This window comes from Scyliorhinus torazame, chromosome 10 (assembly GCF_047496885.1).
Source record: "Scyliorhinus torazame isolate Kashiwa2021f chromosome 10, sScyTor2.1, whole genome shotgun sequence".
Classification (NCBI taxonomy): domain Eukaryota; kingdom Metazoa; phylum Chordata; class Chondrichthyes; order Carcharhiniformes; family Scyliorhinidae; genus Scyliorhinus; species Scyliorhinus torazame.
This window is the reverse complement of record NC_092716.1, coordinates 51726432-51739330: the sequence shown is the minus strand read 5'-3', so window position 1 is coordinate 51739330 and position 12899 is coordinate 51726432. Positions and strand designations below refer to the sequence as shown.

Below are 12899 nucleotides of genomic sequence, written 5' to 3'. Positions count from 1 at the left end.
GGATTGGAAAATCGCTGTTGTAACCCCCCTGTTCAAGAAGGGAACAAGAAAAAAGATGGAAAATAATAGGCCAATTAGTCTAACCTCGGTTGTTGGCAAGATTCTAGAATCCATTGTTAAGGATGAGATTTCTAAATTCTTGGAAGTGCAGGGTTGGATTAGAACAAGTCAGCATGGATTTAGTAAGGGGAGGTCGTGCCTGACAAACCTGTTGGAGTTCTTTGAAGAGATAACAAATAGGTTAGACCAAGGAGAGCTAATGGATGTTATCTATCTTGACTTCCAAAAGGCCTTTGATAAGGTGCCTCATGGGAGACTGCTGAGTAAAATAAAATAAGGGCCCATGGTATTCGAGGCAAGGTACTAACATGGATTGACGATTGGCTGTCAGGCAGAAGGCAGAGAGTTGGGATAAAAGGTTCTTTTTCGGAATGGCAACCGGTGACGAGTGGTGTCCCGCAGGGTTCAGTGTTGGGGCCACAACTCGTTTATATATTAACGATCTAGATAACGGGACTGGGGGCATTCTGGCTAAGTTTGCCGATGATACAAAGATAGGTGGAGGGGCAGGTAGTATTGTGGAGGTGGGGAGGCTGCAGAAAGATTTAGACAGTTTCGGAGAGTGGTCCAAGAAATGGCTGATGTAATTCAACGTGGGCAAGTGCGAGGTCTTGCACTTTGGAAAAAAGAATAGAGGCATGGACTATTTTCTAAACGGTGACAAAATTCATAATGCTGAAGTGCAAAGGGACTTGGGAGTCCTAGTCCAGGATTCTCTAAAGATAAACTTGCAGGTTGAGTCCGTAATTAAGAAAGCAAATGCAATGTTGTCATTTATCTCAAGAGGCTTGGAATATAAAATCAGGGATGTACTTATGAAGCCTTATAAAGCACTAGTTAGGCCCCATTTAGAATACGGTGAGCAATTTTGGGCCCCACACCTCAGAAAGGACACACTCGCACTGGAGCGGGTCGAGCGGAGATTCACACGGATGATCCCAGGAATGGTAGGCCTAACATACGATGAACGTCTGAGGATCCTGGGATTATATTCATTGGAGTTTAGGAGGTTATGGGGAGATCTAATAGAAACTTACAAGATAATGAATGGCTTAGATAGGGTGGACGTAGGGAAGTTGTTTCCATTAGCAGGGGAGACTAGGATCCGGGGGCACAGCCTTAGAATAAAAGGGAGTCACTTTAGAACAGAGATGAGGAGAAATTTCTTCAGCCAGAGAGTGGTGGGTCTGTGGAATTCATTGCCACAGAGGGCGGAGGAGGCCGGGACGTTGAGTGTCTTTAAGACAGAAGTTGCAAAATTCTTGATTTCTCGAGGAATTAAGGGCTATGGAGAGAGAGCGGGTAAATGGAGTTGAAATCAGCCATGATTGAATGGTGGAGTGGACTTGATGGGCCGAATGGCCTTACTTCCGCTCCTCTGTCTTATGGTCTTATACTACTCAGTAGAGAAGCTGTGTGAAGAGATCAGATCAGTCCAGAAGAGGGTAATTCAGGAGTCTGGTAACAGCGGGTATGAAGCTGTTTTTGAATTTGTTAGTGCGTGTTTTCAGACTTTTGTATCTCCTGCCCGATGGAAGAAGTTGGAAGAGTGAATAACCTGGGTGGGAGGGGTCTTTTATTATGACTCTGTCAAAGGCCTCTTCTGCACCCAGGGATCACCTCTAGTGTTCTCTCCCTGGATGGGATCATTATCACGTTCAGCAGGCACCTGATGTTCGATGTTAGCAAACTGCTCTTCACAAAGCCCATCTGGTCCTCTGCGACTACCTCTGGCACGCAGCTCTGCAGCCCTGTTGCCAGGATCTTTGCGTCTGCGTTGAGCAGTGAGATGGATCGCATTCCGTCGGGTCTGTGTCCTTTTTGAGTATCAGTGATATTGAGACTTGTGTCAGTGGCCGGGTGCCCCTTACTAGGTCTGTGAACATCTCTCCCGCAGGTGCAGGGCCAATGCTGGCGCTAATTCTTTGCAGAAGTCTGTTGGGAATCCATCTGGCCCCGGCAACTTCCGCCTGCATGAAGTTGATACTCTCTATGACTTCCCCCAGTTCCAATGGTGCTTCTAGAGCCATTCTGCAACAACCGGCATGTCCAGTCCGTCGAGGAACTGCTTCATCCCCGAGTCCCCCTCGGGGATTTGGAGGTGTACAGCACCGGGTAGAAGGTTCTGATGGCATCGGTGACCCTTTCCGGCGTGGCAACTAGTCTGCCGCTGCTGTCCCTGAACTGGGCTACCTTCCTCATGGCTGCCTGTTTTCTCATCTGGTGAGCCAGCAAACGGCTCGCTTTGTTTCCCTGTTCGGAGTAGGTCCCCCGTGCCTGGCGGAGCTGGTGCATTGCTTTCCCATTGGAGAGCAGGTCAAAATCAATTTGTAGCTTCTTCCTCTCTGCCAGTAGCTCTATGGTCGGGGTCGTGGAGTACTGCCCCATCCATCTCCAGTATGGAGTCGACCAGCTCTTGCCTAGTTGCCCTCTCCTATCTTTGCGTGCCTTGTACGCAATAACCACCCCCCCCTCCTATCAATGCCTTCAGTGCCACCCAGAACGTGGAGGGTGGGACCTCCCCATTCTGGTTCTTGATAACATGCCCATCTATGGCCTGTGATGTTTATGGCCTGTAATATCTATTCGCAGGATGCCTCATTGGCCAGAAGGCCCATGTCCAGCCTCCACTGGGGGGGGCGGGGGGGGTTAGTTGTGCCCAGCCCATTTCCAACCTCACTTCCATGTAGTGTGTAGCGTGGAGTGTGGTCAGAGATTACTATTGTGGAGTACTCCGCCCCTACCACCGCTTTCCTCACTACAAAGAAGTCGATCCTAGTATATACCCTCTGTACTTGGGAGAAGAAGGGAACTCCTTCTCCCCTGGGTGTGTTAACCTCGATGTGTCCACTGCCCCCATCTGCTCCATGAAGATGGGCAGTTCCTTCGCCATGTTTGACTTTTTTCCATGTTTTGGGATTTGGTCTGTCTGTCCATGGGGCCTGTACGCAGTTAAAGTTTTGCGCGCCCTCCATCATGAGTTAATGTGCGTCTATGTCGGGGATTTCCGGCATGGTTTTCTTCATGAATTCCAGTGTCATCCCAGTTGGGAGCGTACACGTTTACAAGGATTACTGGTGCCCCTTCCAGGACATTACTAACCATGACGTACTGTCCCCCTTGGTCAGTAACCATCCTCGTTGCTGTGGATGCTGCTCTATTATTGAGCAGTATGGCTGCCCCCTCCCCCAACCCTCGTTCCGTAGCACGAATGGTTCATCTGTCCCACCCAGCTCTTTCTTACCCGCAGTCGGTCCTTCTCCCTCAGGTGGGTCTCCTGGAAAAAGACTATGTCGGCTTTCATACTTTTCAGATGGGCGAAGACTCTGGATTTTTTTCACTGGGCCATTAAGTCCCCAGGTGACTGTTCTGACAGAGGTTTCTGCACCCCCGGCGGGATCAGCCATACTTGCCTTATGGATGCACCCCTGCACTCTGGGGTTTCCCTTTGTTAGGAGGCCATCCAAGTGATGGCCATGGTTACCGTCCTCACCACATGGCTGTGCTGCCTGTGCTCTGGGGTTTCCCTTTGTACAGGTCCCCCCGGTCGATCTATACCTCCCCTCGACCAATGCGTGTCTCTTCTCTTTCCCCTCCCTTCCTCCTCCTCACCCCCTCCTTTTATCTTACTGCTCTCACCCCCTCCTTTTTGGCACTTGATATCAGATTTGAAGACGTGGCGATTCCGTCCGGCGCAAATAATCTCTACATTTTTTGTCATGACCGGTCCAATTAAGTGTCTGCTTCACTGCTGGTTTTGTTGCCTTTCCAGCCCATGCTTGTGCGCACATTCTCCTGCTTCTGCTGGTGTGGTGAAATAGTACTCCCTGCCCTGGAAAGTCACCCAGAGCTTGACGGGAATCAGTATTCCGGACTGCACATTGTTCTTCTAGAGGGCTACCTTGGCTTTGTTAAATTCTGCCCGGCGCTGGTCCAGGTCTGCCCCAATGTCCTGGTACAACAAGATTGAGTGCCCTTCACATTTACAGGACCTTGTATGACTTGCCCAGTTCTGGATCTTTCCCCGGTCTTGGTACTGGTGCAGTTTTGCAATGACGGCCCGCGCCTGCTCCCCGGCTTTGGGCTTTGGCCGGAGTGAAAACTGTGGGCTCTGTCCACTTCTGGGGGTTTGGGGAAGTTTCCCCCTCCAACCGGTTTGCCCAGCATCTGGGCCATGTACTCTAGGTTTTGTTGCCTTCAGTGCCCTCCGGTAGGCCCATAATGCGGAGGTTTTGGCAGCGCGATCGATTTTATTTTCTTGGTCCTTGACCTTCCCACTTAGTGTCCCTTGCGTCGCCACCAACCTTGCCATCTCTATCTCCAGTGAGGCGATCCGATCGCTCTGGTCGGTCACAGCCTTTTCCAGCCTCCTATGCCTCTAGCCGCTGTTCCGTTTTTTCCAGCATCGCTTGCAGGGTGACCAGCGTCTCCGCTACCCGTACTTTGACCGACGCCATCATTTCAAGTTTGATGGCATCCTTGTGCTCGTGAAGTTCCTGTATTGTGAATTCCCTCTATTCGTTCATCGGGAGGTAGCCCGGTATATTTTCTGACAGTCCATCCCATTCGGGTATGGCCAGGACCTCGTCGCCCCGTGTGATCACCATCGCCTTAGTCTTCCTCTCCTTTTACTGCCTCTGCCGTCTCTTGGCTCCTCGGGCTGTTGTTGGTTGGCATGTTTATTTGTCGTGGTGGTGTTGGAGGAGGGTGGTCCCCCCCCGTCCCCGTCAATGTTTAGTGGGCTACTTTGTTAAATTAAATGAGTTATAACTACCTAATTTCGAATTTCCAGGAGGAGAGCCATCTTTTGTGCGTCCGCTCAGCACATCCCTGTCACCCAAAGTCCATCCAGGTACTTTTTAAAGGGTGTGAGGCAACCCATCTCTACCACCTCCCAGGCAGTGCATTCCAGACTGTCACCACCCTCTGGGTAAAAATGTTGTCCCCAACATCACCCCCCAACCCTCACCTTGTACTTGTGTCCCCTCGTGACTGACCTTCAACTAAGAAGAACAGCTGGTCCCTATCAACCCTGTCCATGCCCCTCATAATCTTGTATACCTCGATCAGGTCGCCCCTCAGTCTTCTCTGCTCCAACGAAAACAACCCAAGCCTATCGAACCTCTCTTCATAACTTAAATGTTCCATGCCAGGCAAAATCCTGGTGAAGCTCCTCTGCATCCCCTCCAGTGCAATCACATCTTTCCTATAATGTGCCGATCAGAATTGCACACAGCTGTGGCCTCACCAAAGTTCTATAAAACTCCAACATGACCTCCCTGCTTTTGTAATCTGTGCCTCGACTGATAAAGGCAAGTGTCCTGTAAGCCTTTTTCACCACCCTATTAACCTGCCCTGCCACCTTCAGAGATCTGTGGACAAACACGGCAAGGTCGCTTTATTCTTCAGAACTTCCCAGTGTCAGGCCATTCACTGAACACTTCCTTGTCACATTACTCCTTCCAAAGTGTATCGCCTCACACTTTTCAGGGTTAAATTCCATTTGCCCATTTGATCATCCTGTCTAAATCTTCCTGTAACCCAACACTCAATCTCACTGTTAACCCCCCAGCCAATCTTTGTGTCATCTGCAAGCTTACTGATCCTACCGCCCCACATAGTCACCTATGTCGTTCATATAAATGACAAATAAACAGGGGACTCAGCACAGATCTCTGTGGTACACCAAAGGATATTGGCTTCCAGTCACTAAAGTAGTCGAATCCACCGTCTCAAATTACCCTGTATCCCATGTGCATTTGCTTTTTTTTTGTAAGTCTCCCATGTGGGCCCTTGTGAAAGGCTTTGCTGAAACCCATATAAATGACATCAATTGCACTACCCTCATCTACGCACCTGGTAGTCACCTCTAAAAATTCAATCAAATTTGTTAGGCATGACCTTCCTCTTACAAAGCCATACTGACTATCCCTGATCAAGCCTTGCCTTTCCAAGTGGAGATACATCTGTTCTTCAAAATTTTCTCCAATAGTTTCCCTACCACTTATGTGAGACTCACTGCTCTGTAGTTCCCTGGCTTATCTCTACAACCCTTAAATAGTGGAACCACATCAGCAGTTCTCCAGTCCTCTGGCACCTCCCCCGTGGCCAGAGAGGAATTAAAAATTTGGGTCAGAGTCCCTGCAATCTCCTCCCTCGCTTCCCACAGCATCCTGCGACGTAATTCATCGGGACCTGGACATGTGTCCATTTTTAAGTACCTTCAATACCTTGTCACTCCCTTTGCCAATTTATTCAAGAACCTCACAGTCTCTGTCCCTGAGTTTCATACTTACACCCTTGGGTGAAGACGGATATGAAGTATTCGTTCAACACCCTCTCCTTTGTTTTGAACTGAGAAGCTAAAGTCAATCGTGGATCTTCCATTCCTGAAGCCACAATGGGATTTAGGGTAGATGCACGGGTACATTTATTCGCTGCACCTATTATTCTTGATTGGAAAAAGTAATTTGGATATACTAATCTCTGCAATCCAGAAAACTATTTTTCAGAAGCACCAATTGTCTGGAATTTCTTTGGCAGACCCAAACGTTCCCGCAACATTATTTTAGTACTGGATCTCGAAGTAGAAACATGGAAAATGCAATATTTTGATAAGTAAAATAATTTTTGTTTCTGCTTTAGAATGTTATATAATTTTTATATTTAAAGTAAGCAAATATTTGTACTTGTGGTTTTTCTGGTTCACAGACTTATGGTTAGGAATTCTAACATCGTTCCATAAACCAGAAAAGTCCAAACCAGAAATGGTTGGTCCCAAGCAATCCAGAATGGAGAGGTTACATGTGAAAAAAAAGTTTACAAAGGCAGCCTAGGAATATTCATGCCGATAGATAGCTGTGTTGAAGATTAGGTAGACCATGCATTTCATTACCTACATGCATTAAGATTTAACGGGGTACGGGCTGTGCTTTTATAGAAAATATATATGCATTGTTGTTCATTAAGGGTGACCATTAATAGCATTTATACAACTGTTTTACAGGCTTCTACAGTTTTTAAACCCAGATCCATTGAATACAAAAAATGAGCTTGAATTTCATCTGCAACAGGTAACTTGATGAGAAATAGTCATGGCACCGCTAAGTAGTTTTAATAATGAGGGAAAAAAATTAAGGTTGATTTTTCTCCCTCCTTATCTTCACAAATACACATGGCTTTTAAGGTTAATACGGGTTACAAAATATACCTTGGGTTATAATGGTCTCAGTGTCCCTTTAAACACATAGGCTGGCTGTGGTAAGACAGACACTACAATACAAGTGAATGTCTGTGGATTTCTTCTCAAAATTCTCCAAATCACCCCCCCCCTTCAGATGATTCTTGTACCGTGAGTCATAGAAACATAGAATTTACAGTGCAGAAGGAGGTTCATCGAGTCTACACCGGCCCTTGGAAATAGCACACATCTAGGCCCACACCCATAACCCAGTAACCCCACCTAACCTTTTTGGACACTAAGGGCAATTTAGCATGGCCAAGCCACCTAACCTGCACATCTTTGGACTGTGGGAGGAAACCGGAGAACCCACGCAGACACTGCGAGAATGTGCAGACTCCGCACAGACAGTGACCCAAGCTAGGAATTGAACCTGGGACCCTGGAGCTGCGAAGCAACTGTGCTAACCACTGTATTACCGTGCTGCCCCAATAGTTCTTGAATGACAAGGTTGGTAAGATAGAGGAGGTTAAAAGTGACTAGATTTGGTGTAAGAGGGAAATTTCTGGGGTATTGAGACCAGCTCTAGAACTGAAGCAGCCTCCAGAGAATGGATAGGCAGGACTGGTACCACATCTCCTGCAGAGAGTAATGTTAGCACACTGGACTAAATCGCTGGCTTTTAAAGACGACCAAGGCAGGCCAGCAACACGGTTCAATTCCCGTACCAGCCTTCCCGAACAGGCGCCAGAATGTGGCGACTAGGGGCTTTTCACAGTGACTTCATTGAAGCCTACTTGTGACAATAAGCGATTTTCATTATTTTCATTATTAGTGCATGCCCATGGAGTCACCTTGTCTCACTGAACTCCGGCTTCCACACAAGTGATTTCAAATTCTGCTTTCAAAAATATACTTTTAAAATCTTCTTTTAAACAATGCAGTCCTTCAGTTGCTCCCATCAAAGTTTTGTTTTCAAGTTTTACACCTCCCTCTTCAGGATTTCTTTTGTCTGAAAGACTGCTCTCCAATCCAGCCCCACTGATTTTTTGCGATTATGTCAGGTCTCCTAAATTGTCGCAAAATCTAAAAATCACTTCAGAATCTTTCTGGCATCTGAGCCATCTTCTCCTGTCTAATGGGGCTGGCTTAGCACTGGGTTAAAAAGCTGGCTTGTAATGCAGAACAAGGCCAGCAGCGTGGGTTTAATTCCCGTACCGGCCTCCCCAAACAGGCGCCAGAATGTGGCGACTAGGGGCTTTTCACAGTAACTCCATTGAAGTCTACTTGTGACAATAAGTTGTTATTATTCTTTACTTGGGCAGTTCACTGTGCTAGGACTGTTCACCTTGGATTTCTTGGAAACTTCTTTTTATTTCTTTAGTTTCCTTAATTAGCTGGACCTTAGCTCTATGCACTAGTTTTCTTAACTATTCCTGCACGGTATGGTTTTCTCCTTGCAAAGCTGAGAGCGATGCCCCCTATATGGCCTTCTAATCTAACTGCCAATCAATTTGACTAAAATTAAACTCAAAAAACCTTAAAGGGGCCTGTGATTGTTAGGCAACAACCTCATGCTTCTGCCAAGCTTTGCTTTTCACGCTATAACCTCTTTATGCACAATGGAAGCAGTTTTAATTGAAACCCAAGTCCCGGCACATGCAAAGCACCTTTTTTCCAGCAGGAATCTTACTATAGGTTCACCCTTTCTTACACAGGTACACTAAATTAAACCCACTTAATACTCTACCTTATTTCTAATATTTATCAATGCAATTATAAATCCTTTAAAACTACCTTAATCTAGATTGTGTACGGCTGCCAGAAAAAACTAGGGTTGCACAGTGCCACAGATGGTAATCACATCTAAGTCAGCAAAGCATACTAATTCTGCTGTCAGCGAGATGGATCAAATTACTGATGTACTGTGCACATCCTTTTATATAATAATTTTTCTTTTTAAATTCTCAATTGTCCACTACATGTATCATAATTTTTAAAAACTGCACAAATTTTGCACCGTTTCAAAAAGACTAAAATGAATTAAAGTTCTTTTAAGGGAGTATCCTAGTGGTTGGTTACTTTATTTTCTGCTAAACGTTTCTTGCAAACTAGTCTCTTGTTTTATCTAGGTGATAAGGTACGAATTCTCAATGTATGACACTGTTCAAAATTATGTTTGAATAGAATGCCAATGATTTGTGAATGATCGCAATGGATTTCTTTAGAAGATGAGTATAGTCCTTTCTAGTGTCAGACATTTGCATTCTTCAGTCTGGTATTTGATCTCTTCTTGGGTTAACTGAATTTAGCTGCATAGTTATTCCGCATTTAAGTTTGTTTATTTTGTTTTAGACATTCTATGTACAATAATTAAGTATTATGGCTCTCGAAGCAACGCAAGTTGACAGAGGCTCTCCGAATAAAATAAGTGGCATTGTTGACCACATAAATTGTAGTTGTATCTTTCGGCAATGAGAAAGTGTATGGCCGGGATTCTCCGAGCCCCACACCGGGTCGGAGAATCCCCGGGGGGAGCTGCGAATCCCGCCCCGACGCCGCCTGCCCTATTTTCTGGCGTCGTTTTTCGGGCGGCGGCGAGTTTCCCACCACGCCGGTCGGGGGCCATTGACAGCGGTCACCTTCGGGGCCAGCTGGTGCGGCGCCAACCCTTCCACCGTCCACCTAGCCCCCGAAAGTTCGGAGAATTCCTTGCTTTCGGGGGCCGTTGATGCCGGAGTGGTTGACGCCGGTTTTCCCGCCGACGTAGGGACTTAGTCCCCAAAAGGGAGAATCCCGCCCTATATCTTTTTTTCAGAAATATGTTTTCTATGGTGAAAGTTGGCTTCTGCATTTAAGTTTGAGCAAAACCTTTGTCTCATTAGAATCTGTTCTTTTTAGCCATCCCACAAAATGGCTTTTGACCTATGGAATGGAGTCTTAGTGCATTCACACAACAAATTGAGTCCTTGCAGAAGCATGGAAATGTCACCTGTTTCTCTGGATTTGAAAAAGGTACAGTTTTTATACATCACTAAATGCAAACTAGTTTGTACAGAAACTTTACAAATCTGAAAATGGAATGAATCCAGAACTTGGTTCAGTTGTATTCACTCAATACAGGACCTGTAATGCACCAGCAAGTTTATTTTTCTTTCTGTGGCAAAAGGTTGCACTTGTAAGTGTGTCTCACCTTCTACTTGTATTCTGCTATTTTCTTTTTGACACTTAGCTTGACAAGTTTAACACCATCACCTGCAAATGCAGGCTTTGAAAATCCCTCCATCATTTAATTTGTTGGTATCTCGACAATCTTTTGCAGGCTTATGACCCGTTCATTGACTCTGGCCTCCCAGTACATTTCAGTTTTGCGCTGCTCTCTTTTTGGAAGAGCTTCCAGGGTATTTTTAGGACTCCCTCTACATCTGTTTTCCACCTCTTGGTCCTAATCACTACTTTCCCAGCACGTATCCTTTTGACTAACTTCTGGTTACCTCTCCCAGCAGTGCAACTCTTTGCAACTCCATGCAGCACCTTGAGATGTTTTTCAATGTTAATAGATCTTCATTACTATCATCATCAACATTGTAAACCTCAGGAAATGTATTTATGAGCTCTGTTATGAACATAAAGATTCGCTAGTAATTTATTTACTTTTTAATTTCAAGTATCCAATTCTTTTTTTTTCCAATTAAGAGGCAATGTAGCGTGACCAATCCACCTACGCACATCTTTGGGTTGGGGTGAGAGTCATGCAAACACGAGGAGAATGTGCACACTCACACGGCCCAGTGCGAGTAGTTTATGATAATCAAAAATAACTAAGCATCTGCCTTAGGGAGACAGAATTTAATAAATTAAGCCATTGTCAAACTGCAATAATGAAACTGAATACATTGTAGGCTTTGTCGAAGAGAATAACATTTTCTTATGTTGAACTTCTTGCATTTCCCCTTTGATCCAAATTGTCCTGCTTCTCTCTAATATCCAAAGTCATTTAATTCACATAAATGTGTGACACCTTTTGGTTGTCTGTGTACCATACACTGCGTAGAAAATAGCTTGGCTGTACTGAGTGAAATTGTGTAGCTGCATGGTAAATTCCTAGATTATTTGCTATTATTCTTATTTAGCACAACATGTTAAATCATGGAGTATGGCTTCTTTACACAATTATCTGGTTTATTTTCTCTCAGGAATTATGTAAAATAAAAACTGGTATTCCAAACATTGTGCAAGCTTACTGCTGGCCTGCTATAGGTCGTGGTTGTGACTTAGTTGCCATATCAAAGAAAGGAGATGACCCTCTTCTATACATCCCTCCATTGTTGACGTTTCTACAGTTACCATCTGTATACAGCTATCAACCCAGACGAAATTTGGTAAATTCATGTGAATTCTGTTTGACTTTTTTGTTTTCATGTTAGTGTTTCACATATGTTTTGTATCATGTCCACAAAAGTTGATACGTCTAAGTATATTTAAAATTCAATTTATATCAATCTTCCAGTTCTCTGTTATAGCTCCTTTAACCTCTGACTTCTTGGACAATTCTCTTCATTTCTCCAGTTTTTCTAACTAGCAGCTCTTCAAATCTCTGCACTTGTTTTCTTAACCATTGCGCCATGGTATGGCTTTTCTTCTAGTAAAGCTGAGAGAGATGTTCCCTTCTAAACCAACTGCTTTTAACAGCTGTGTGAGCTGCCTTCCCCTCGCTACCTATCTCCAACTGCAATCAAATTAGCTAACTAAAACCTAAAAACGTTTCTACCTTACAAGGCCTCAGTTGCTCAGCACCCACTTGTTAATTTACTCTTCACACTGTAGCCCTCTTTAAGCATAGCATTACAGTTGGATTGAAACCAACCCCCACACATACAAACACCTTTGTGCAGCATGAATCAAATTATAGGTTTTACCCTTCCAGGCACAGAAGCGTTAAATTAAACCCACTTAAAACAAAAATGTATTTCTCAATGTTTACTAATACAAATATAAATCCCATAAAACTACCTTTGTTTTCCAACAAACCCAGCCTTGGATAAATTCAGTGAGCTAGCCTCCACTGCTTCATGTGGAAGAGAATTATTTTTTTATCTCACCTCTGTCTTTAAAGGAAATCCTCTTATTTATTTACAATATATATTAATGACTTGGACAAGGGAAGTGCATGTACTATTAACAGGTTTGCGGATGGGATGTAGACCGGGTAAGTGAGGGGGAAAATGTGGCCGACGAAATATATTGCCGCAAAAGTGAAGGAATGCACTTTTGTGGGAAGAATAAAAGAGATAAATATTATTTAAATGTTGAAAGCTGCAGCACAAAGGGATTTGGGGGTCTTCGTACATAAATCATAAAAGCTAGCTTGCAAGTTCCAGGTAATTGGGAAAGCAAGTGGAATGCTGGCCTTTTTTTCAAAGGAAATGGAGAATAAAAATCAGGAAGTCTTAATAAAATTTCCCAAGGCATTAGTAGACCACACCTGAAAAATTGTAAACCATTTTGGTCCCACTATCTAAGGAAAGATATACTGGCATTGGAGATAGTCTAGAGAATGTTCACTAGGTGATTCTGGGTACGGAGGGATTTCCCCTTTGAGAAGTTGAACCTGTTGGGTCTGTACTCTTTAGAATTTAGAAGATTGAGAGGCACCCAT

At 44.6% G+C, this 12899-nt stretch overlaps 1 protein-coding gene across 1 annotated transcript in view; it reads left to right on the top strand.

The window, feature by feature from the left end:
• tdrd12 (tudor domain containing 12) overlaps nucleotides 1-12899 on the top strand; it is a 192850-nt gene that overhangs the window by 48570 nt on the left and 131381 nt on the right. The window contains exons 11-14 of the mRNA XM_072517655.1: nucleotides 4464-4600; nucleotides 7067-7133; nucleotides 10142-10255; nucleotides 11437-11622. Coding sequence (XP_072373756.1) covers nucleotides 4464-4600; nucleotides 7067-7133; nucleotides 10142-10255; nucleotides 11437-11622 — 504 coding nt within the window. The remainder of the gene's footprint in view (nucleotides 1-4463; nucleotides 4601-7066; nucleotides 7134-10141; nucleotides 10256-11436; nucleotides 11623-12899) is intronic.